The sequence below is a fragment of the Elephas maximus genome, chromosome 2, assembly GCF_024166365.1.
Source record: "Elephas maximus indicus isolate mEleMax1 chromosome 2, mEleMax1 primary haplotype, whole genome shotgun sequence".
NCBI lineage: Eukaryota > Metazoa > Chordata > Mammalia > Proboscidea > Elephantidae > Elephas > Elephas maximus.
Window position 1 is genome coordinate 59,649,935 of NC_064820.1, and position 27,591 is coordinate 59,677,525.

Below are 27,591 nucleotides of genomic sequence, written 5' to 3' on the forward strand. Positions count from 1 at the left end.
GAAGTACCATGCTTTAAGAAGTCAGGCTGAACCTAAAAGAACCATAACCAAGTATAAAATTTTCAACAAAAGATATACATAGCTCAAGGCCAAACTACCATTTCCATAACTTCTACTACATATGTGATGGATGAAGTTTGTTGGCTGGTGTGTGGATTTTTTTTGGCTCATTGCGTATTTTAGATAAAATCACAATGTGAAGGTTTGCAACCTAATAGCACAGTTCCTCCTTCCCTCAGATGGAACTGTTGACAGAGCTAATTTCATACACGATTACCCGTACACTCAGAAGGCAGAAGTGGGATGTGGTGTGTCAATCTGCTGCTTGCCTCGCTGTGACAGGGAGAGACACCAGCAGAGTCTGTGCTCAGACAAGCCACAAGATGGCGCAGCACCTCTGAACTTGTTGCCTCGGCAACTGGTAGGAAAAAAATCCATCCAGAAGGTAAGATGTCTGGGACTCCAGAACTCATCTAGTAAATCTGGACAACTGGCAGAAGAATCGGCCATTTCAGAATCTGTGCTATATGTTATTAAGGCCAAGATAGTGTATCAATTTTTTTTTTTCTGAATCTTATTCCATTATATCAACGTGACCCTATATGACTAAAAAAACAAAAAGCCAAACCCGCTGCCGTTGATTCCAACTCATAGCCCCTACAGGACAGAGTACAACTGCCCCATAGTTTCCAGGGAGGAGCTGGTGAATCTGAACTGCCGTTGTTTTGGTTAGAAACTGTAGCACTTAACCACTATGCCACCAGGGTTTCACATCACAGTAATGACAGTGAAATGGTAGGATCACACACAAAAAATCTGAGTAAGAATTTATTTCTTAAATTTAAGGGATCAGACCTTATACATGAAAGAATATTTACGGTAACATTTAGAGTTATGTCAACATAAAAATGATAGCTGTGGTTACATTTAGTACATGCAATTCACTGCAAAGGTAAAAATACATATAATACTCTAGACAAGCCTTCTACAGGAAGTTAGGTTAGGTGGGGTAAACAGCAAGTGGGCTTGAAAGTACTGCATTTACCAGTACAGGGGACACAGCCAGGGTAGAAAAGGAGACACACCTAACGCTAATCACTGCATTGCAGTCCTAGTGAGTTTCACATTTATTTTAGAGAATATTATTCAATATACATATACATTAAAACTAAAGGATTTTTAAATATCCACCTTTAAAGCAACACTTTGTTTCTGACACATCACATTTTCATATTCATGTAACAGCATTTGAAACACGTAGTTATCACTCAGACAAAACTTTGGTTCAAGGGATAAAAGATCTGGAACATGTATGACCATCAGCCTCAAATGCATTTTCACTGTATCTACCAACTTTAATGAAGAACTAGGAAATAAATTAGCCAGTCGAAGGAACTACTGACTCAAAAAGTCCTTAAAATTTTAGGAAAAAATAACAATAGCTCATCCTGAGCTGTCTTTTTTTTTTTTTTGATCCAATGTATACTAGAACATCATGCTAATACACAGACGGCACATATGATTAAAAAAAAAATAGATTAACCCAAAAGGTATTACATTTGGCTTTGGAATTTTTTTTTTTCTTCTTCAATTTTTTACTTACATCTCAATAGAATAATAAGAATTAAAACCGTTTCCAAGGAAGCCCTTATGGGCTTCCATGGGCCACCTTTGTGTTTATAAAGACTGAAAAGGAACTGCTGTAAAGGACCAGTCCAAAAAATTGGCTGTAGGTTTGCTAGTTTATACCTTCTCTGAACTCTATGACAATGCCCAATTTTAGGCTAAATATCTTGCCATTTTATGGCTCCATTATTTCTCTAACTTACATAAAAGTGCAAAAAACTTTAAACTTACCTGGGCAATAGAATCTAATGCTCCGTACAACAGAAAGATAACCCCAAAATATTTCTGAACAATTCACTTGAAGTTTTATGTAGCTTATTAATTTGACATTTTACCAACAAAATAAACCTTTACTAAAACAGAGGTTTCTCAAGTGGTAATCATTTTTTAGATTAAAAATATATTATCATTGCAATTTAGTTTAAGCATGGTTTAGAAATTTGCTCCTAAGAACCAGCTGAGCAAAATCACACAAGAGTGATGTGAAATATAAAAGAATGGCGAGAGAGCTCTCCCGCTTGACTTACTTAGTCAATATAGGCCAGTGAACGGAAGATTTTAGGGAACTCTACTATACAATTATTCTATTCTACATTGATGTCATAATTTTAACTAGTTAACTATATGGGTCAAAAAAATCTCTTAAAATTATATTTACCTGATTTCTATTTCTAAAGTGATTTAGGATGTTCTACTTGAAATCTGAGCTTTAATAAAGAAACGTTTTTAAAGTATGCTTCAGCGTCACTAATCCTTAACCTCGCAGGAAAAGCTATAGTTGCTGGAAGACTTCATGTGGTAAGACCTCTTATCAAGAAAGAAGGGCAAATTTAAAACAATTAGGTAGAGAATACATGGGAACAAAGAGCTTATAAATGATTTTGTTTTCCCCCTGCCTCTACTCAAGTATTTGGTGTGATTTACGTGTTAGAAAAAAGATTAAAAGTTTAGATATGAATGAGTATAAAGTCTGCAGTTTTATAGTTTTTCAAGAGTTTTCAGCATATGTCTTTCTAAGGGATGAGGCTGGCCTACCAAAATTCCAGTAACTAATTGTCAAATTACAATAGCCACACATGGAAGACACATCCACTGGGTTATCTTCCCCCAATCCTACAGGGGGGCAGGGACAGCACAAGCAGTGAATGAGCTTTATCCACATATCCAGAAAGAGGCTGTTTTCTTATATGCTAGTTTACTTCAAACAAAGATAAAATGTGGGGATAGTAAAGATTTAAAGAGTAATAAATCCACTAACTTTTACGTAGACTAGTTTTCATACAAATAAACTAGATTTGTTCCTCTGCATACCTAAAATACAATCTGCATGCATCAAAACATGGACTACTGTAAGACGTGCTCCAGGAAAATAATTCTGTATTTAAATCAAGTTTCGTGATTGCTTTTCTCTATAGGGCAAAGATGTGTATTACATATTAGTGCTCAAATATATACATTCACTTCCTGAACGAATGACTCTGCACAGTAACCGTGTATCCACTTAAAGGTCTAAAGTGCTCTTGTGGCTGGGGGGCAATCATTCACTGCACCATGTTCTATAAGGTTCCACATACAAATCTGCTTACAAGATGTTCTTTCTTAAACAACCCTTCATTTTCATTCTCTTAGATCACCAGTTCACATAACTGCCCCCATCCCAAAATGTACATGTTCACACTATAATGTTCTTCGTAATACTGCTGTTTGTTATGAGGAAGGTTATAACTAAGAACATGATGACAGTAGCATGGCTACTTATTTTGGAGAATAAAAAATGTAATAGATTAAAATTTCCTGATGACATATAGCAAGATCAATCTAGTCCTGTCCTGGACCAGCCTTTGATGACTGCCTTAGATGATGGTGATGACATTACCTTGTAGTGTGAGTTTGGGTCTCTGTCCCTCCTGGGACTCTCTGTGCCTAATTTTCCTCATCTGCTTCTAATTCTGTCACTCTTCCAATCTCATGTTGGTTTTGACAAAAGGAAGAAACGGGATATATTCAAATAAAGCATCTGTGGTATTTGGGAGATAGTATATGTGAAAGAACTCTGAAACTGTTAAGAAACAAAACCCGTTGCTGTCAATTCCAACTCAGCAACCCTACAGGACAGAGCAGAACTATTCCATACGGTTTCCAAAGAACGCCTGGTGGGTTCGAACTGCCAACCTTTTGGTTAGCAGCTGTAGCAGCTCTTAGCCACTATGCCACCAGGGTTTCCTGAAAGTATTAAGCATTATATAAATGCAAGAATAAAAAAGGATAAAATAGGAAGTCTATTGTGAACAATATACTGTGAGAATAAAAAACAGAATTACATTCCAACTGTAAATACTTACCAATTTTTCTTAGTCTTTTATTCTTCAATACCCTCTACAAAATATTTTAAGTCTGCCTGGCTTAAATATGATAGAAAAACAACACCTATTTCCTCCAAACTCATTTGATAGCAGTAGTCTAGAATTAAACTACTGGTGGTTAATGGCCACTATCTTTAGCTCCTGCCATGTCAAATGTGGTGGACAAAGGATGGCCTGAATGCGAAAGTGGGTTTAGCGCTAAACTCTGGAGGACTGGCTCACTTCTCCCCTGAAAAACAATATTAGAAGGAAGAGATTTAAAATATTCCTAAATCATAGCATAGAACTAAGTCCCACTCTACCTCAAAACTGTAGATATTAAAATATTATCTCTTCATTAAGTGCTTCTATAATATGGATATTTGCTAACCGTGATATTTACATTTCTGGGGCGGTGTTTCATTTGTTTGTTTTCGTGAGCAGCGCCCAAGGCCTCTAACTTAGTTTGCTTCAATCACCTACCAGAGATTTTTCAATCTTGTCCTACTTAAAAATAAAAAGTACATTAAATTAAAACACATTTTAAGCTGAAGATATATGGTATAAAGTGCTTTTTCAACCAAATTCTCTGAAGTGTTAGGAGGAAGGGTCAATAATTTTGTATATGTACATGTATAGAAGTATGTTAAAATTTAAGCCTTTACAAGTGGCGAAGATTTTTGAAATGTTTAAGATAGTTTGTGGCATTCATTCCTAGCTCTACCTGGGCACTCTGCAGAGTTTGTGAAAATGGGTTAGCAAAGACATGGCCAACAGCAATTTTGGAAAAGTTTAGTGAAACTAGTGACTATGTAATATTAAAAAAAAGAATATTTTTATCTGCCAAGTTAAAGCTCTAGAATTCCCTTTTTTTTTTTTTTGCTCAGACTACAAAAGCTAGGCTCATACCATATGGATCTCTTTTTAAATTATGTTATCAGCTGAAGTAGAGGTTTCTAGACTTTGCTCCTCTAATTTTTTATATTCACTCTCCCTAAGTAATTTTATTTGATGATTATGTTTATCAAAATGTGTATGGTTCTGATTATTAAGTATTATGCTGCTTAGTATTTAAATAGCCTCTGTTTTCTAGGTAGCAAAACAAAAATGAGAAGTTTTACTTTACGAATTCCTGGCAAGCTTTCTGTTTTTCTTCAGTGCAAACATCCTGAAACAGCACAAAGTCATTCAGCTATTCAGAGGATGAAGTCAGTTTATGTAGTGCTTAAAGTAATCCTAGTTATTCTGGAATGGCAACAGCCCATGTGAGAGTACAGTGTATTTTTGCCCTTAAGGGCAAACGATCATCTTCAGTGAGTGAAGATTATTTTTATCTGAAATGACAGATAAAGTATTTTTAGCTTGTCTTACTGCTGACGTTGGAACAGGAACTAGTCTTTTATTGAGGCACGTAACCACCTTGTCTTACAGTCTGTGGTAAGTAACTTTTAGGCATTCCTTCATCAATCGCAGTCTCCATCCCAACTGTTTCAAATCTCTCTACTTCTCCCTCAGTACCAGGACCAAAATCATCTGCTGTAGAAATTTCTTGAAACATTTTCATTTGCCCAGATCCATAGGACTGTGAAATATGATCTGAAATCTGCTGCTGTTTAAGTCTGACAAAACCTTCCTCACTGACTGATGAAACATGCTTTGGCCTTTCAAAATGCGAAATATCTTGACTGGTTTCAGGTTGACTGCAGTTTTGTTTGAAATACTGTTGCCTGGGCAGTATGCCGTCACCACTGTCTACATTATCTACTAACTGTAGGTCTTCCGGCCGCTCCTCTGAATCTAACAAGGGCTGGGTGGACTCAGATCTTGAGAAGACTTGAACCGATGGAACCTGGTGTCTGTAGCCGCTGTGTACCACAGTAGAATACTGGACAGTGCTAGAAGTGTTTTGTCCAGATTCATTTTCATCACTGCTAGAAATGCTTGGCCTAGAAGACGACATGCACGAAGACCCTCCAATACCACTGCTGTGTCCTTCAGTACTACTTTTTTCCTTCTTAAATAGGTCCGTTGATTTCAGATCTTCTGGAAGAGGCTTTTTGTCATTTACTTCTATTTCCACAACACTTACATCAGTGAAATTGCCATCTGAATACATTTGATCTTTTGAATTAAAATTGTGCTAAGGAAGAGAGAAAATGGATTATTACCTAGAGTATATCTTCATGCCACTTTAGAAATACTTTTGACAGAGATATATATACATGGCAAATATTAGTTAAAGCCACAGAGCTAATGCATCTCTGAAACTTCTAAGTAACTTTCAATGGTACAGAGATAACCTACTTATGTCACTAGATCACTGTCGCCTACTCAAACTGTAGACATTGTGAAATCAATCTAACGAGTATGAATCAGGCTATATTTCTTCAGAACTTCCAAATAATATTTTGATAAACCAATGTCTACAAAACAGTTTTCATACACAGAAAATTATTAAACAGTTTAGTATTAACTGGACAGAAAATACATAAAATACATTAAGAAAAAAATCAAACTTGAATGACTGGGGTTTTGTAGCAATATAAAAGTACACATTTTAATCTGTTAATGCAAGTCGATGATCATTTTGTCATCATTTTTCCTTTAACATATATTTTAAGTTCAAAGAATTTAGTGTAGGTTTCCTGCAATCATTTCATATCGGTATTAAAATGGTAGACTATTAAACTTGGTTTTAAAATTCAATCCAAAATGCTTCCTTATTAGCACAAAGTAGTTTTAGCACTTAAAAGTTCTCAATTTTCAAGATCAACCAAATATTTTTAATGTTTACTGAATAGAATTAGGAATATCAGAACAGATATGCTATGATGACAATAGACCCCTAGAATGTATAGGCATTCTTTTAAATTTTGATTGAAATTCTCATTTGCATACTATTATTCTCTTTTCATTTACTTTTCAATTAAGACCGACAATCTTTTGGTTGAACTATATACACACAATCTAATACACCTGCACATTATAAATAACTCAGAAGCGTTTTATCTTACCCTTGGAGGTGTGTGAGGTGACCACTGGGCAATATGACTCTTTGAAGGATCTGGAACATTAGGCCAGATATGTTTTTTAATCCTGGAGAGAAAAGAAATATGGCATGTGTAGAACCACATGTAATAAACGATGCAGAGTCTGTTTCTAAACACGTTCACCTAAGAATCTTAAGAACCACACCAATTACTCAAATAAACAAAAATACCTATTCTATTCCCAAAAACCAAAACTCTTGCCATCAAGTCAATTCTGATTCATTGCGACCCTGTAGGACAGAGTAGAACTGCCCCATAGGGTTTCCAAGGAGCACCTGGTGGATTTGAATTGCTGACCCTTTGGTTACAGCCACAGCTCTTAACCACTATGTCACCAGGGTTTCCATTCTACCCCTAAAGCAAACAAAAAATTATTTTTCTTGTATCCAATAGAAAATACTGTTATAAATGCGTAAGGATCTTAATCCATTCGTAAAGAAAAAAAATGTTAGCAAGGCTAAAGCTAATAATCAGTATTCAATTAAAAAAAAATCTCTGAAATCAAATGCTGTAAGAAAAACCACTGTTAAGAACCATATCCAGACCACAAAATGTGTGGTTACACCTGCTTCCAAAGAAAACAAAAAAAAGTTCTATTTCCAGTAAAAAGAATCCAGATAGCAAAATAAATTTTAACACCAAAACCAAATAAAATGTAATACATTTGATTTTTTACAAGGAAAAGAGGCAAAAAACAGTAAACATATGCAAATCATTCAGGATCTCCGTATCACCAAAAACTTAAGGTTCTACTCTGTCACGGGGTGAGCCGAAATTGACTGGATGACACCCAACAACAACTGCAATGATGGACACATGACATTATGCATTTGTCAACACCCACAGGAGGGTACAACACAAAGAATGAACCCTAATGGACACTATGGACTTCAGTTAATAATAATGTAGAAATATCAGTTCATCAATTATAATAAATGTACCACACAAATGCAAGATGTTAGTAAGACGAGAAACATTGTGCAGGGGGAGGGTTATGGGAACTCTCTGGTACTCTGCACAATTTTTCTGTAAGCCTAAAGCTGTTCCAGAAAACAAAGCGTATTTGAAACAAAAACAAAAATCTTATTTAAGTATGTTTACTTTAGTGTGGTTCCCAGGCCAAAGTTAGAGGTCCTAGGTGTGTAGTAAGTGAATCATCTTGAGAATGTTAAGTGCAAATTTAAAGTTAAATAAAAAATAAAAACGAGTAATGAGAAGTGGTGCTTCTGGGAATGACAGAGTAAGTTCCTTGCAGACTGACTCTCCTGCAGAAAACAACTATAAAATCTAGACGTAGTAGAGATAAAATGGATGAATTCCTTAAAAGATGTAAATCACCAAAACAGAGTAAAGAAGAAAAAGAAAACTTTGCCAGCCCTGTATTTATAAAGAAATTGAATTTTCAATTAAAAATCTTCCCACAAAGAAAACTCCAGGCTGAGATGGCTTTACTTGTGAATTCTAACAAACATTTAAAGAGGAAAATACTACACAAATGTTACACAAACAATTCCAGACAACAGAGGAGGCAACACGTCCCAATTCATTTTATGAGGCCAATATTAACCTGACTCCAAAATCGGAAAAAAACACGACCCAAAAAAGGACAGACTAGGATCACTTATGAACACAGACACAAAAATCATTAACAAAATATGAATAAAAATGAATCGAGCATTATCGCAGGAATGCAAGGATGGTTTAACATCTGAAAAAAAAAAATCAATGAAATTCGCCATATTCATGGAATAAAGGAGAAAAACATACACTTATCTCAACAGATGCCGGAAAAGTATCTGACAAAATTCGACACCTGTTCTTGATAAAAACTCTCCACAAAATAGAAATATAATTTTCTCAAGCTACAGATAATACCAGTATGTAACAGTGAAAGACTGAATGCTTTCTTCCTAAAGAAACATGACAAAGATATCAGCTTTCACCACTTCTATTGAACACGTACCGGAAGTCCTAGCCAGTGCAATAAGAAAAGCATAAAAATTTGAACTAAAGGCAAAAAAGAATTAAAAAGTATAAAGATTGGGACAACCGTTTTTACTTGCAGGCAGCATAATCATGTATGTAGAAAGGAACCAAAAAAGGTTACTATCATTAGTAAGTGAATTTAACAAGGTCTCAGGATACAAGATCAATATATTAAAAAGATCAACTGCTTGCTGTATACCAACAGGGAAAATTAGAAAGATTAAAACCCATTCATAATACAGAAAAAAAAAACCAAAACCAAATCGGCTGCTGTCGAGTCGATTCTGACTCATAGTGATGCTACAGGACAAAGTAGAACTGCCCCACAGGGTTTTCAAGCAGTGGCTGGTGGATTTGAACTGCTGACCTTTTGGTTAGCAGCTGAGCTCTTAATCACTGTGCCACCGTTTAGAGCAGCACTGAAAAATACTTAGGAAAAAGTTAAACAAAAGATGTGCAAGGCCAGTCCACTGAAAAGTACAAAACACTGTAAAGGGAAATTAAAGAAATCTAGATAAGATAAAATCCAAAACTCTGCAGGTTTTCTTTTTTAAGGAAATTGAAAAACTGATATCGAAACTTATATGAAAAGGCAAAGCAACTGTTCAAAATAACTTTGAAAGAGAACACAGCTGGAGGACTTCCACTATTTGTTATCAAAACTTACTATACAGCTACAGTAATCAAGACAGCGCGGAACTGGTGTAAAAACAGATGTATAGATCAATGGAAGAGAACTGAGAGTCCAGAAATACAGACTTACATAGACTTTTTTCTTTTAACAAAGATATCAAGGCAATTCAGTGGTGGGGAGGGATATAGTCTTTTCAACAAGTGATGCTGGAACAACTAGATACTTGTAAAAAAAAATGAACCTTTACTCTCACCATGCAGCATGCACAAAAACTCAAAACGGATCCCAGACACAGGAGCTAAAACAATTAAACCTGTAGGAGAAAACATTTTTGACACTGGGTTAGGCGAAGATGTCTTAAACAGGACACACAATGCAGGAACCACAAGATAAAAAATTGATAAATGAATTTCACCAAAATTAAACATTTTTGTTTTTCTAAAGTCACAGACTGGGAGAAAAGATACAGACTGGGAGAAAAATATAAAAAATGACAAAAAGATACGGACTGGGAGAAAAATATAAAAAATGACAAACATTTTGTAATCACAACATATACATAAAAATGCTTACAGCTCAATATTAACAAGACAAACAACCCAATTTAAAAATAGGCAAAAGATTTCAGCAGGCACTTCACAAAAGAAGATATATAAATAGCACATGAAAAGCTGTGCTTAACTGTGCTCATGAGGAACCTTTACATAGGTCAAGAGGCAGTCATGTGAACAGAACAAGGGGATACTGCGTAGTTTAAAGTCAGGAAAGGTGTGCGTCAGGGTTGTATCCTTTCACCACACCTATTTGATCTATATGCTCAGCAAATAATTTGAGAAACTGGACTATATGAAGAAGAACCCGGCATCAGGACGGGAGGAAAACTTATTAACAACCTGCGATATGTAGATGACACAATTTTGCTTGCTACAAGTGAAGAGGACTTGAAGCACTTACTGATGAAGATCAAACACCACAACCTTCAGTATGGATTACACCTCAACATAAAGAAAACAAAAATCCTCACAACTGGACCAATGAGCAACATCAAGATAAACTGATAAAAGCCTGAAGTTGTCAAGCATTTCATTTTACTTGGATCCACAATCAACACTCATAGAAGCAGCACTCAAGAAATCAAAAGAGATATTGCATTGAGCAAATCTGCTGCACAAGACCTCTTTTAAGTGTTGAAAAGCAAAGATGTCACCTTGAAGACTAAGGGGCGCCTGACCAAGCCATGGTGTTTTCAATCGCCTCAGATGCATGTGAAGGCTAAATGATGAATAAGGAAGACTGAAGAATCGAATGCCTCTGAATTGTGGTGCTAAAGGAGAATACTGATTATACCATGGACTGCCAAAAGAACGAACAAATCTGTCTCGGAAGAAGTACGACCAGAATGTTCCTCAGAAGAAAGAATGGCAAGACTACGTCTCACATACTTTGGCCATCTTATCAGGAGGGACCAGTCCCTGGAGAAGGACATCATGCTTGGTAAATTAAGAAGAAGACCCTCAACAAGATGGATTGACACAGTGGCTGCAACAATGAACTTAAGCATAATGACTCTGAGGATGGCACAGGACGGGGCAGTGTTTTGTTCTGTTGTACACAGGGTGGCTATGAGTCAGAATCAACTCGAAGGTACCTAACAACAACAACATGTGAAAAGATCCCATCACTAGTCTTCAGGGAAATAGAAATTAAAACCACAATGAGATAGCAGTACACATCTACTACACATCTACTAAAAAGTGGACATATGGAATTCTCATACATTGCTCGTGGGAATGTAAAATCACCCAACCATTTTGAATAACAGTACAGCAGTATCTTACAAAGATAAACATACACTTAATAGCTAGGAGGAGAAATCTCACTACTAGGTGTTTATGCAAGATAAATGAAAACATATGATCAAACCAAGATTGGTATGTTAATGTTCATAGCAGCATTATTCATAAAAACCACAATTTAGAGACAAGCTAAACTTCTATCAACAGATAAACAAATTTTGATATATCTGTACTGTGAAATACTATTCAGCAATAAAAAGGGGACAATATTAGTAATGCAACAATATGAATGTTCAAAAATGTTATGCTAAGTGAAAGATATTTAGTTCCAATTACATGAAATTATAAGAAAAGAAAAACTACAGTTACAGTAGGCAGATCAGTGACTGCCTGGAGCAATTGACTGTAGTAGTACACATCTGTATCCAACTATCAAAATTCAGGAAATTACACACTTACAATGGATGAATTTTATTATATGTAAACTATACCTCAATAAAGCTGAAAAAATACAAATACATGAATAAGACTACTTACAGGTCTCGCTTATTAAAGCAGAATAACACTCCCAAAAGAGTTGTCAATAGGAATCCTAAGCAAACAGGCACAACTATGGCTTCAATTTCTCCTTGGGCTAAAAAAGAGAAAGTGGTGAGATGGGAAATAACTGTTGACACATATGCTAAAGAGAAATAATACAACTTCCCTGCCAGATTCCTATTAAAAAAAAAAAAAAAACCCAATGGCCAGATTCCTATAGAAAAGATGAAATGCCATCTTTTCTCCCCACTCCCCTCTCTTCTTGGTAAATCTCATCTTAGCCATTTATGCCTTACACAGTCCCTACCCACATAAATAAATAAAAAAAAATACCCACATAGTAAGCATAAAATAAATGTTGGTTGGGAGAATAAAATTTGTTCCGCTTACTGGAGAGATAACCTACCTGGTAATTTAGAGCTTCCAAACCTAACCATCTATGATCTATGATGTGCACTCAGTGGGATCTTAGCAAAAACTTATCTTTCAGTTCTAACACTCACTGACTGACAAACTGTATCAGAACAAATGAGTACTGGGCAGAAATTGGAAAAGCTGTGAAACAATCTTTTTTTTATTTTATTTTATTTATTTTGTTGTTATTGAGAAAATACACAGCAAAACACACACCGACAGTTTCTACCTTTATAATTTAGTGACACTGTTTACATTCCTCACCCTCCTTTTCTGAGCAGTTTCTCCTCCATTAACATAAACTCACTGCCCCCTAAGCTTCCTATCTTATCTTTCGAGTTGCTGTTGTCAGTTTCATCCCATATAGATAGCTCTTAAAAGAGCACAATGCTCAAGGCAGGCATTCTTTACTAGTTAAGCTAAACTACTGTTTGGTTTTAAGAAGACTTCAGGGATATTTTTGATTTAAGGTTTAAAAATGATTATCTCAGGGCAATAGTTTCAGGGGTTCATCCAGTCTCCGTGGTACCACAAAGTCTGGAGTCCATGAAAATCTGAAATTCTGTTCGGCATTTTGATCAGGATTCTGCTATAGAATCTTTGGTCAAAATGTTCAGTAATGGCAGCCAGGCACCATCCAGTTCTGGTCTCAGGGCAAAGGAGGCAGTAGTTCAAGGAGGCAGTTAGCCACACATTCTACATCCTCCTTCTATTCCTGACTCTCCTTCTTCTTCTGTTGCTCCAGGCGAATAGAGACCAATTGCCTAGTGTGGTTAAATTAAAAAAAAAAAAAAAAAAGGAAAGAAGGAAAAAAGATCAAATTTCATTATTCCTTACCAAACTTTGGAGTAGTAAAAGTGAAATCGGGTCCATACATTCCACCTTCATCTGTGTATGCTGCCATTCGTACCATGTACAACGTGTCACTCGTCAAAGAGGACAGCGTGTATTCTGTGTGGGAAGAATTCACATTCACGGCTGGAAGAAATTAAGTAAGTGGGCTTTATTCAACCACTCAATGTTCTGCTTCATCTGGACTACGTTTGGTATTATACAAGAATTAAAAATGAATTAAAATATTTTACCAAAAAACAACTTTCATAGCCCTAAAACAATGTTCTTCTAAGCATAAAACAGTATTTCTTTAATAGGATCATGAAAGCAACAATAAGGCATATTCTCAGGTGACTCTCTTCCGAGGATAATATGGTACACTAAGAAGCATAATATAAAAAGGTGAGATTTAAACCGGTATTTAAAAGTTAGAAAAAAAATCTGATTCTTAATAACTGATAATGGCTTTATTACCGGTTTCATTTCCAAGTGCAGTTTTATAAAGTATAGTATAATTTCTGATAAATCCATTTTGAACATCAACAGGGAGTTGGTCCCATTCTAAGACAGCTTCATTTTTCCCCACTTTTTTTGTCCGAACGGTAGGTCCTTTTGACGGTGCTGTAACAGAATAAATGTTATTTGCTAACAGAAAACCATCAGAATTCAGTAAATCATTAGATTTACATAAAATTTCCTCATTATAAAATTACTGAACATAACGAAACATACCCTTATGTAAAACTGATAAAATGTCTTTGTTAATACAAAACTCTTAATGTTTTTCAAAGAAAGTGAGTTTGGACTTACCAGCCTGTTTAAGGTATGCCCTTATGGATTCAGGGCTTCCTGGCCCGTCATCATACACTGGAGTAACTGTTATCAAATAGCATTTGCTCTCCATTAGGTTCCCTAAAGTAAGAATAGTAGTCTAAGCATTTTTTTCTACAATGAAAAAGTCATATTCATTCCATTACTGATTTTCATAGTTTCATGACCATTTATCTTTCTTTTAAAACATTAAAAAAAGCATTACCTTTTTTGTACTGGATTCCAACTCAACAGAGTAAAACTGTTTTTAATAAACTATAAATAAAACAGGTTACTTTTATTACCAGTACAGTAGATAAAAGAAAAATATTTGTATATAGTTAATACAAGTAATTACTGCAACTATAGTCAGGGTTTACATTTACCAGGTTATACAACACTGATCTCAAATTATCCTGGGCCTTATAATTTCACGATCCTAATTATCTGAGAATTGCTTAATAAACAAGTTCCACTAATAAGACCTAGGAAAAGCATGAACGGCCCTGATTTGTGACTGGGAAAAAAATATTAGTGCTGTTTCCCATAGAAAGGGGGGAGGGTAGCACTAGAAAACTACCACTTGTCTGTCAGTTGGTTGTACTGTGGTGGCTTATGTGTTGCTGTGACACTGGAAGCTATGCGATGGGTATTTCAATACCAGCAGGGTCACCAATGGTCAGAGCAATTGTGAGGATGGCACAGAACTGGGCAGCATTTCACTCTGTTGTACACAGGACTGCTACGAACCAGAGATGACTCAACAGCACCTAACAACAACCACCCCCTAGAAAGTAACACATTAAAAAAAAAATTATCAAAATATAATTCCTCCAAATTAATCTATCTTTTTCGTATGCAACAGCAAAATATTCTTTCTTTTTATACATTTTATTTGTCTACATCAGAAAGGAGCCCTGGTGGTGCAGTGGTTAAAGCATTCAGCTGCAAACCAAAAGGTCGGTGGTTCGAACCCATCAGCCATTCTTCGGGAGAAAGATGTCGCAGTCTGCTCCCTTAAAGATTTACAGCCTTGGAAACCCTACGGGGCAGTTCCACTCTGTCCTACAGGGTCGGAATTGATTTAATGCAGTGGGTTTGGTCTACATCAGAAAATAAGGTGAAAACAGACATTATGCTAATGTTTTAATGTCTACATAGTAAAGCCTGTGAGAACTGGAACTCTGCAGAACTGCCTTGTTGTTCCTGGTCTCGCATGTTTTTTCCTTTGATAGGGTGCAGTTGTACCATTTTTCTATCACTTATTTTAATGCGAAATATTTGCGTTTTCCTTCTCTGACAGGTTTCTGTCTTCCACAGGTTCCAGTTTTCACAGGTTTTACTGTACCTTCAACAAAAACTCATTCCCTTAGCCATTATTCATGAAGTTATATGTGCCTTTGCATTCTTAAACAGAGTAATTTTACCATCCCTTGATTATTTATGATCATCAAGAAGATAAGAAATTTTTATATTCTGTAATAATGACACTATCAGGGCTACTGAAGTATCTGGGGCCACCTGCTCCAACCCTAAAGGCTCCAGAACCTATGCTACGCTTTTTTAAGAAAGTTAGCTTTGCCAAGCATTTAATTTCGTAAGGTTGTGAAACTAGACAACCAAGCTCATTAGAATTGCATATCAAATAATAGGCTAATAAAGGCCACACAGTTTCTTTTACGAATAAAGCTCATAAACTTTATGGCAGGTATCTCTCTCCTTAGAGGTTTTTTCTGATTAATCATATTACTCACAGCTGAATTCTAATGATTATTTCTTTTACTAATAAAAAAGCACATACAAGTTGTTTCTGTTTTCTCTTTAAAGTTGCTGTATCATTTTAAAGCCACTGATGAAGTGGCTTTAAAATGATATAAACACAGACATAAACACAGAGCGATCCATCTGGAGGCTCTGTAACATCCACTGGAGTCCTGGTGGTGTGTGGTTAAGAGCCTGGCTACTAACCAAAAGGTCGGTGTTTGAACCTACCAGCCACTCCTTGGAAACCTATGGGGCAGTTCTACTCTGTCCTATAGGGTTGTTATGAGTTGGGATCAACATCATTCTGTCCTAGAACTTTCACTTAAAAGACTTAAGGAAATCTGAGCTCTAGTTCTGCTTCCCCTACTCAACACCTGTAAGAAGTTAAATAAGTCATCCAGGGACTCTAGGAAACTATTTCCTAACCTGAAGAATGAGGAAGCTAAATCAGATACAGAGAAGACATAAACTAGTTAGTGACAGAGGCTGGATGATCTTTTATTTCTATATTACTTTACAGTTTGTGAGCATTTCTTTGAAGATCAAAACAAAATTAAGGTATAAAGGAAGATGATATTAGCCCCATTTTATCCATGAAGAGACCCTGCAGTTCAGAGAGGTTAAGCGTGACTTGCTGAGAGTCACACATCTAGTAACTAGAGGTGCTATGATAAATTGGAAGTGTTTTCAATGGACCACAATGTCTACAAACCAGAAAAGGATATGTAAGAGAGAAATCTCCCTAAACAGTTAGAAAAATGATATCAACTTAATGCTTTCAGCTGGGTTTACCTCTTAAATAGGTGAGATGTATGGTACCGTCTTCTTGTTGCCAGTCTGGGATACAGGGCGATTTATCTGATAACACACACCACTCAAGTATATATTTATTTACAGACTCATTAGAAGCAGTCCATTCTACCCAAAGCTTATTATCTTTGGGGAATGCTTTAAGATTCGTTACAGGGTGAGCAGCTTTAAAAAAAAAATTGACAAATGGTAAAAAAAAATTTTTAATTTGAAATTTTGACATTTTATAGTCATTTCCATAACCATGTGACTGATCCTGCTACCACAATTTTTATAGCATATAATATTAACATTTCCATGACCGAAAATACTTTATTATAATTTCCATATAAGGGAATTCATTTATTTCAACTATTTATTCTTGTTCTCTCAAAATTCTTCAACTGTTTTGTACATGTAAGTCTGTAACTGCAAACTTTTTGTCTTTGAAAGCTAAACAATATATTTAAATCATGTGAATATAAACTTATCAGAACTTTAAGTATTTTTTAAAATCCAGGTAAGTAATCAGAAAAGTGCTAAAAGGAATTAAGCATCTTACTGCAAGATTTAAGTGAGCCACATAGTGATGAAACAGGTCATTGGGCTGCCGACTGACTTCTGAAACTATAATTCTCTCTGATGCTGAGGGACAGTCTTAGGCTACTCTTCTTTTTTCACTGGAGCCCTGCCCACTCCTAACCACCCTCTTCGGCACTAAGCCTGGCTCTCTCACAGGCACAAACCTTGGAAGTCACAGGCAGGGATGGTTAAAACGGACGCATCTGATCTGCCAACCAGATTTCTTGCTGTCAGAGTTGCTATATAGCGATCATTTGTGAGGTTTACTGTCAGTTTTGTGTCATTAACTCTGTAATTTTGAAAGTGAGATTTCCATCTTGTAAGAGTCACTTCATAATCCAAGATTTTCCCATTGGCTTCAAAAGGAGGCAACGTCTGTAATAAAATAGCTTATTTAAAAAAATTATTTCATAAATCGTGAATAAAGCTAACTAGTTTTTCTTTGTTTTCACTAAGAATTGTCACCAATTGTGTCAAACCTCTAGGTATTTAATTGGAAGGGACAGGCAACCTCTTTGTGGACTTGGTACTACAGTAAATACACTACATACTGATCAGCTGAAAGAGAAGAAGGGACATCGTTCTGTTAGCTCTTAGTTCTTATTTGTTATATGCAGTTCTGTACTGTGGCTGTGTGGACCTCAATTATTTTATCTTTTTATTAAGCATTTTTCTCTACCTTCTTAGTATGATCTACTTATAGCACATTTATGAAGTATGTGACAATTTTATATTTTCTAGTTATCAGCATACATTTTGTTGCTCTTTATGTTCAAAAGACTGATTACCCAAAACTTCTTTTCTATGAGGTGCCCTGGAAAATTCAATAAAGTACTAAAACATACTTTTTATACAACTTATACTCTTCTAAAACTGTGCTGAGATCCCTATGAGGTGTTATAGTTTGATATCTGATTTCTATGCAGTATATATAAAAGCTTGTTTCTATTTAATTAATAAACATAGTTAACAAGAACTTTGCTGATATTAAAATGAATAAAAATTTAAGCTTTGGGAGAAAAAAAAGACTCTACTCATATCATATAAAAAAGTATTATAAGAGCTAAAAGAATTTAAACATGTCATTTTTTCTTTACCTTCCATATGAGTTTTACAGGTCTATAGCCATGAGTATGGGATGGCTCTATCTTATACCAGAAACTTGGTTCCTTAGATGGTTCTAAAAATAAAAAAAGACAAAAGCTTTTTAAAATAAAAAAATTTTAACAGTAAAAAAAAAATCCTGGAAGTTGTTTTCCTACTATTGTTGTCTTTTACCAGTATTTTCCTTTTCCCATCCCAGCATGTTATGCCTGGGTCTTCTTTCAGTCAGGGTAATAGTTTGATGATTTACATTGTACTAGAACACTTTCCTAACCTCAAAATTGTAAGCATACAAATATATCCTAAGCAATAACCACAACATGCATCATTATTTCCTTGCACTAAAAAATCAAATTGACAAATCATTTAAATAAATGCTGAAAGCTCCCAAATGTATATAAGATCTAAGAATATAAAACAAATCAAGATAAACAGAGTAAATGTGTAAGTTTATTGATTTATATTGGGATGCTTCAGGACAAAAAACCAAACCCACTGCAGTTGAGTCGATTCTGTTCAATGACCCTACAGAACAGAGTAGAAGTGTCCCACAGGGTTTCCAAGGCTGTAAGTCTTTATGGCGGCAGAATGCCACATCTTTCTCCCACGGAGTGGCTGGTGGGTTGGAACTGCCGACCTTTCAGTTAGAACCAAGGGATAATAGGATACAGTTAACACTAACTCACAGAACTACAGAATTGAAGATTGTTGGAATGTCCAATGTGTTGTTACATATATATTTACCACAATTAAAACAAACTCACAGGATTGTTGTGATAATCACCAACCACGTGAAAAAGCACTTTTAAAATATAGTATCAAGTACTAGTAAATGGGCTTTTAAAATTCCTGTAGTATCAACTGAGTTTTCAAAATTTTTATAAATATCATCACAAGATATGGTACTTAACAGAAGAAAAAAGGATCTGAATGAAACTTAAGCAGTGCTGTGCTGATCATGAAAAGGCAATTATAGATGAAAAAACAGAGGAAGGAGGAAAGACAGGCAGACCAGGAAGGCTGGTACAGGAGGTTCAAAGAAATACAAAGTGCCATAAAATAAAGAACTAAGTGCAGCGCTCAAAAGACCATAACATTCTAAAGGAAACTTTATGGGCCAGAAATATTCCCTAACATATGTCCTAACATAGCAGAGAACCTAGAGGCTTCATTCACTAAGTTGAAGAAATGCCTAGTCCAGTGGTTCATAGCTTTTTGCGCTCCAGAGTTCTTTCATTGGAAAAAGATTATGTACTCCTCCCCACAAAAAATGAACAAAGGCACCAAGCACAGTATTTCACCTACATTTAGAATGTTTCCTGAGCTCTCCCAAACTGACCCATATACCTCTAAAGGGCCTAAGCACCCCTATTTAAGAACTCCTGGTCAAGACAAAGGCATCTGGATGAGGAGCCCAGAATGGCAGTAGCAGGATTGCTTTGCTTCCTGGCACTTACAAGAGTGGAAGAAAATTTCTATGGGGGAAGGACACTTTTCTGCCTTTGACATTTTCAATTCATGTAACACTCTAAGTATCTAGTAGAGTTGGAGGTGAAGGGATATGGATGGTAGGGAGGGGTTTCTAAGCCAAAGCTGCTGTCATTCAGACCTAAAGAATTGGAATTGTGATAAAAAAAAGTTCAAAAACAAAAACCTGTATGTCATAAAATTATATCTTGAAGGTTACACAAGAAATTAGTAATGTTAGTTGCTTTGGGGAAGGAATATTAAGACTGTGCACTCTTTTGTGCTCTTTGGATCCTACTCTACACGTATTATATTATCTATGGGAAAAAATGAAAATCAACCAACCAACCAGCCCTTTCCTAGGGACTATCAAGTGCTGGTAGGAAAAAACAGGAACAAACAAAAAAATATATATATACACCCACCCACCCCTCACTTATCAAGACATGGTTAGGTTCCAAAGACCAGGGTGTCACGTAAAAATGGAGGATAGCCACATCAGATTATCAAATGGAGGATGACTACGTCATTACATAGCTGTCAAATTACATCATTATATAACTGTCAAATTACATCACTACGTAACTGCCAAACCACTGAGAATCATGGCTCAGCCAAGCTGACACATCACCTTAACTATCACAGCCAGCACTACTTATCTCGTACCTTGGTGTTTGTTACTGCCAGACGTACGTTGTTGTTAAAGAACAAAATAGTTGGGATGGCAGATTTTTTAGTATTGCTGCAAATGCAAAATGTTGGATAACAAGATAGTCAATAAGTGAGGAGTAGGGGTGTGCGTGTGTGTGTGCACGTGTGTGTATACATATAACAAATATCTTTTTTGATAGTGAGGGTCTAAAGTATATTTTGCTACATAATATGATTATGTTTCAAGACATAATTCTCTGGTTAGGGATAATCTGTAAGCCCTTTCCCTTTATAAAATGTTCTAGACTTATCAACCTTTAAGCAATTCAATAGTATTCTGATGATATCTAACATACCATTCCATGATAATTTTCTTGAATTAAGTATCAAATCAATAATGCATGTTAAGTTTTATATCCTGGTGTCCTTAAATGGCACTGGGTTTGGTTTAGTTTTTTTGGTTTAAGTTTGAATAAAATGATCGAAAAATAAGAAACAATGTGGTGTACTCTAAACTCAATATTACTAAAACCAAACACAACTCACAGCCAGAATTCCAACAATTTATTTTTTCATATACTTAATTTACTTACTAGCTTCATATGTGATCCCACTTGCTTCTTCACTCCAGTCACTCCAGAATCCCTTACCATCGTTCTTCATACAACGAATCCTAAATACATATTCTGTAAAAGGTTTAAGGTCCTGGACGGTGAAGGAAGACCGGGTGGATGATGTATCTTCAGGAGGAATCTGAACCAAAACAAATCAACCAACGACAAAAAAAAAAAAGGTACTTATAATAGGTTTTATATGTTGTACAAGATTTTAGAGATCAATTTAATAAAACAAGACTAATAAATTAATCTCAAACTCTGAAAGAAAGAAGTACAAATCAAAAAGCAGTTAAAAAAAAAAAACAGTGAAGTTACTATGTTTGAGAAGTATGGAAATATCTATCATTCTCCATTTATTTTTTTTTTCTCTCTTTCCTGGGACCTATAATACTCAGGGTCTCAACAGAAAAAAGATGGTACACTGCAATTAATTCAAGGAAGGTTTAGTAAAGGGACTATGGGCAAAATGTAGGGGAACCTCCTTAGAGTACTCTGGGATTTTTAACAACAGGGAACTGTTATTACTCTAAGCCCAAAGGGGTGACGGGAGGTACCAGAACCTGGAAGAAGAGTGTCAGACAGACAAGGTTGCCTTGACAGGAGCAGTGACCTTCATCTGAGACACAGCCAGCTCCAGAGAGGGAGAAGGGGAAACAAATATGCTATCTTACTCCCTTCTATCCCTCCTCTCTCCTGCCAGGCCTCCTCCTCCCATTATCCAAACTCATCTGGAAGCTAGAAGGGATAGAAACCCACTGATGGAATCCATACAGGTCAGTATCCCAAGATAGACAGCAAGGTGGAAAAGGGTAGAATGTAGATCTGGACAGGCAAAAGGAACATATCCAGCCTAATCTTTCTTTAGTTCTTTTTCCTACTCTGAGATTTCAATATTGGGTACAAATAGGAGTCAGTCTTTTTTGTACCACTGAATTAAGATCCTGTGATAAGAAAAAATATTTTGAAGAACCTCAGGTATGTATCCACTCAGTACAAAGTGAAATATTAATCCAACTTTGTTTTGGTTACTTTTTCTTACTGTATTCTGAGCCCTTTAGTGGGACAGAGGACAGAAGCAGTAAGGTCATGGGCTCAGTTTCCTTTTGAGTACAATAGTGCAACCAGAGAAACAAAAACAAAAACCTATGTACTCTTAGTGACGAATGGAGTCATGACAAAGAATAGTAGTGGTAGCTGAATGCTACAGTTAGCTTTTTGAAAAGCTCTAAGAATTTCTTTGGGTAACAGCATCATTTTTGGGTGGTGGTGTTGTGCGTTGTCGAATTAATTCTGACTCATGACGACCCTATAGGACAGAGTAGAACTGCCCCACAGGGTTTCCTAGACTGTAATCTTTACGGGAGCAGATTGCCAAGTCTCTTCTCCTACGGAACCACTAATGGGTTCGAACCGCCAACCTTTTGGTTAGCAGCTGAGTGCTTAACCATTGCGCCACCAGGTCTCCTTATCTTTGGGTACGCCATTCTAATTTAACTTTTTTTCCTTCCAGTATTAAAAGTTTCCCACCAAGCCCTTCATCTATCTCTGAGGTTGACAAACATTTTCTGTAGAGGGCTACTGTTGTTGTTATGTGCTGACGAGTTAATTCCAACTCACAGCGACCCTACAAGACAGAGAAAACTACCCCATAGAATTTTCTAGGCTGTAATCTTTATGGGAGCAGATCACTAAGTGTTTTCTCCCACAGAGTCATTTGTGGGTTTGAACCACCAACCTTTTGGTTAGCTGCTGAGTACTTAACCATTGTGCAACCAGTAAATATGTTAGGCTTTGTGGGTCAGATGATCTCTGTTGCAACTATTCGACTTTGCTATTGTAGCAGAAAAAAATCAAAGACAATACATAAACAAATGAGTGTGGCTGTGTCCCAGTAAAACTTTATAAAAACTAGGCTGCGCTAGATTTGGACCAACTCCTGCTCTAGTTTATTTATATAATTTCTTTATTTTTGCCCTTCACTTAATTTGCTTATTACTTGCATGCCTTTCATCTTTAATCAAAAATGATATTCCTTATCACCCTACATCCCTTCCATATTTTACTTGAAGGCGCCTGTATATAGCAAGACTGTGTTTTCTCTCCGGATGTCTTCTTGTTTGCTCTTTTTTGAAATAAAGATCTAGAAGAAGGGTCAATCACAATATCTCATGTAACCAGAAACTTAAGACATTTAGAAAATGATTCAGAAAACTTTTTAGCTTAGAAGGTCTACAAGAAAGATTACTGAAATAAATAATAACTTTTGATTTACCTGGCTCCAAGTTGAGGCATCCTTGGTCCTATACTGAATGTTGTATTTCAGTCCTATAAAAGTCTTAATACTTGGGTTGATCCAGGCCAATTTTAAGATACTGGACAGTTCCTCTGAGTTTCTCACTGATAAATTATGTGGTGGATTGGGCTTCACTGAAGAATAAAACCATGTTTTACTTTTAAAACTTCACATACAAACTCAAATATACTCTGTATTTTTCTTTATTTCACAATACTCATTTTTTCTTATAAAATGAACTAATTACTCTGAAAACAATGCTATGTCATGCTATTACAATGGAAAGGAAAATTTCTAAAGAAAACTTTAGTTTTGTCAGTTTATTCCATTTGTTAATCTTTTCCGGATATGAAAAAACAATTAAATGCTCATAATATATCAAATTAGGAAAAAAAACGCCACACAATGGTTGAGAACTGGACAAATACTAGAGCATAACATTCAAAATGAAAATTGCTGTGAGTGTGAGATTATGGATATTTTTCTTCTTTCCAAACTATTTCTAATGTTCTTGATAAAGTGCCTTTGTAAAAAGTAAGATTAAGTAAATGCTTGTTTCTATATTAATTAAAATCTGAAAATTATTTTAAATTATAAACCAGTGTATAGTCTAATAAATTCCCAAATTCAAATTTATAATTACCTTTATCTATAGGATCAAAATTGATATGATCTGATGTAATCTTCCCAAGGGCATTCTCTGCTTCTACCCAGACTTCAATGTTGACAAAATATACAGGAGAATAATCAAGAGTACATGAGTTTGGGGTGTCACGCTTCGCTTTACAGTCTGCAAACTTCTCTGTTGCCCTAAATATAAAATTAGAAGAGTCAGTCATTAAAGATAGACTTTTAAAAATTAGAGTGAAAAAAGCTACTTGAAAAGGGTCTCATGAGATGAAGACTGTTGTAGCGAAGTTTGGAATAAACTGTTCATCACTAAAAAAAAAGGTAAGTGCAATTTCTTAAAAATTAACCAGTTTCTCTTTAAAACCAAGTGTGATATATGTATCTTAAGACAAAATTATTTTCAAATTTTTACTTTAAGAATACTGCATTTTAGAATTTCATGATCTATGCCCCCGTGCTCTCCAAATATTATTTTTATCTATTTCCTTGTGCTCCTAGCCCTGTTTTTTTCCCCTTTCCGAAAACAGAATCCTTACTGCGCCAGAAATGTCTTTCTCTAAGCATAATAAGCTTTTTCCAAGCACCATATGTTAGGAGTGACAGAAGGGTAGGGGTAAGAATTTTCATCACCCTAGAAAATTTGCTGTTTCTTTCCAGCCAACCCCATTCCACCCTGGCAACCGCTGTTCTGATTTTGAGCAACATAAAAAGCTTCAAGTGATACTACTATATTTATTCACTGTGTTATAGTTGTATCCCAATTAAAATATTTATGTACATACACTACTTAAAAAAAATGGAAGGATAAATAAAAAGTAATTTTAATCTTAAAAGCAGCCATTGGTTTATTGTGGGATAAAGCAAATTAATAATTATGTTGGTGTCGTTGGGAGCTACAATTTTCACTGTAGGCAAAAGGAAATACAGATGTAAGATAGAGAAAATTAAGCAAAAACCTGTGGTCCTGATTACAAATTGGAAGTAACAGTATGAGTTCATGATATTTTTAAAGAAAACAAATATTTCCCAGCTCTTTCCACTGAAAAAGCCTAAAATCGATGATAACCCAGTAGCAATCAGTTCCCCTGGCACCCTGGTTGTAGTCTCCGTTATTTCACACTAAATGGAGCAGGGCTCCTTGGAAAATAGTTGATTCTAGGTCTGGAGAAGGAAATGTAGAAAATGAAGCTGGAATATCATATCAGAAATCAAGAAAACTATCAACAACTAATGAAGTTGTGTCAAAAGGATGCAGCAATCAACCACTGACCAAAGATAAAACAATTTAAGCAGCAATAAAAATAATAACTATAACGCACTGAAACATATCAAACCTGTTTAAATGTGAATTCATAATGAGGGGAAAACCTCTTGTTATTCAACTTTGGGGGATGCCAGGAAACCAACTCATTATAAAACTGGTTAATAAAGGGAAAATATTAACACTTTTGGCCTTTGTTATATAAACAGTACCTCAGGGTAACCAATAGTTGATAAAGGGAAGTTTTTCTCAAGTATTTCAGCCAAAAAATAGAAAAGGAAATGATAAAATACCACCACTTTGTAATTCATAAAGAAATAATGATCACTGACGATTGTTCAAATTTTTAGGTAAAAAAAATTAATAGAAAGTAATGACATGATTAAATCTCAACATTCTGCTGAGCCCCAAAACCCTTTCACAAAAGAGAACATAATTTATGATTCCATCTGTATGACATTTTAGAACATGCAAAAATAATACCTGGTAAAGATGAGCAGTTACCTCGCGGGGGCAGAATGGGGGCAGGGAACGACCGGGGAAAGGGCTTAAGAGAACTTTCTGGGGAAGCTGGTAATGTCTGATATCCTGACAGGAGTGTGAATTACACAGGTGTATGCACTTGTCAAAACTCACTGAATGATACACTTAAGATTTGTGTATTTCACTGTATGTAGATTTTACCTAAAAAAAACTTTGTAAACAAATATTGAACTCTAGCTAATGTTATAAATGCTGAAGTGTTTAGGGGTTTGCTATACTAATGTCAGCAATTCACTTCGAAATGCATAAAAAAAGATGATTGGTAGATGGACAGAAGGATCATAGGTAAGTTTGTATGCGATAAAACGAATACAGTAAAATATTAATTGTAGAATCTAGGTGGTGGGTATATATACAAAATTTACTTTACTGTAAAATTCTTTTAACTTTTCTACATTTGGAAAAAAACAACAATCTTCCCAAAACAACCCAACAAATGGATGGGGAATTTTATACTGAATAGATCGGGCTGACAGTAGCTGAAAGCACAGCTTCCATCTTAGTACCAGGTATTATGTGTTTCCTGATGGAAGTACACACTGCTCTTAGGAAATCTTTTTGGAGAAAAAAAAGAGTAAAAACTGAATCTAATCAAGTCTCTAGATCTAACAGCAATTTTTAGGAAATATAGGGGCAGAGGGCTATGTTAAATGATGTATAACATATAACAACGAAAATACAAGGAAAAAGAACCTAGAGATTAACAGAGACTCACAAGACATACCAGCAATTTGCAATGTATGCAGCTTATTTGGATCCTGATTCAAAATAATGTTTTTTTAAAAAAATTACGAGACTGACAGCAGGGGAAATGTGAAAATTTACTGAATATTTAAGGATATTAAAGTATATTGAGGTATACTATGGTATTGTGGTTTAGAGAGTCCTGCTCTCTTCAAGATACATACTGAAATATTTAAGAAGCCCTGGTGTACAGTGGTTAAGTGCTCAACTGTTAAGTAAAGGTTAGTGGTCTGAACCCACCCAGAGGCTCCTCAGGAGAAAGCCTCAGCAATCTGCTTCTGTAAGGGTTACAGCCCAGGAAATCCTATGGGGGCAGCTCTACTCTGTCACATGCGATTGCTGTGAGCGAAAAATCAACTCGACGACAACACTTGAAATATTTATGGATGAACGGATACCATGCCTGGGATTTTCTTAAAAATAATCTGGGATGGGGTACATATGAAATAAGACTGGCCTTGAGCTGGTAATTACTGAAGCTGGGTGATGGGTACATAGAAGTTGATTATACTATTCTTTCTACTTATATATATATTTGGAATATGCCAAAATATAAAATTAAGTAAAACGTCCAAAATTTTGCATTTAATATTACCTCTTGACAAAATAAAAACCTCAGCAAAAATGATTTAATAAATCCAAAATACAATAAACTTAAAATAACCTACCATTCAGATTTTAAAGTATAGTTTGTTTCCAGGTATGTCTTCCTTCCAGGATCCCACTGACACATCATATTCTTTTCCTCATTCACAATACAACCCAAATTTTTAGGTTTTTCTGGAGGCACTAAAAGAGAATAATTAGCATTAAAAAAAACTCCAAAGTTTTATATGCCTCACAAGACATTTACAACATAAAATTAGATACAAAACACAAACCCAGGCAAAAGGTATGGACATAATGAAATAGTGGTTACTAAGGAGTTAATTTTCTATATAAACTCAAACTTTTTAGGTAGTAATATGTATTTTGTATCATAATTGTAATTTACTAGTTTGTTTCAAATTAATTTTCTAGAAAAAACTAACATTCATTTATAGCTATATGATAGTATCAACTGATTGGCCCATTTAGCTTATTTTTAAAAATATTTACATGTGTTACTAAGTAG

At 35.5% G+C, this 27,591-nt stretch overlaps 1 protein-coding gene across 2 annotated transcripts in view; it reads right to left on the bottom strand.

Moving 5' to 3' along the window:
• Nucleotides 1-793: 793 nt before the first annotated feature.
• The window catches only part of IL6ST (interleukin 6 cytokine family signal transducer), a 61,920-nt gene continuing 35,122 nt past the window's right edge, over nt 794-27,591 (bottom strand). The window contains exons 4-16 of one of the 2 annotated variants that reach the window (XM_049863784.1): nt 27,146-27,266; nt 23,943-24,109; nt 23,279-23,433; nt 20,983-21,142; nt 18,265-18,347; nt 17,332-17,542; nt 16,589-16,771; nt 14,033-14,134; nt 13,697-13,843; nt 13,226-13,366; nt 11,972-12,068; nt 6,983-7,064; nt 796-6,108 (exon numbers count right to left, since the gene is read on the bottom strand). In XM_049863784.1, the coding sequence (XP_049719741.1) occupies nt 5,368-6,108; nt 6,983-7,064; nt 11,972-12,068; nt 13,226-13,366; nt 13,697-13,843; nt 14,033-14,134; nt 16,589-16,771; nt 17,332-17,542; nt 18,265-18,347; nt 20,983-21,142; nt 23,279-23,433; nt 23,943-24,109; nt 27,146-27,266 (2,390 nt within the window). In that variant the 3' untranslated portion in view covers nt 796-5,367. Of the gene's footprint in view, nt 6,109-6,982; nt 7,065-11,971; nt 12,069-13,225; nt 13,367-13,696; nt 13,844-14,032; nt 14,135-16,588; nt 16,772-17,331; nt 17,543-18,264; nt 18,348-20,982; nt 21,143-23,278; nt 23,434-23,942; nt 24,110-27,145; nt 27,267-27,591 lie in introns of those variants that run through there. The other variant, XM_049863792.1, reaches the window with a different exon arrangement.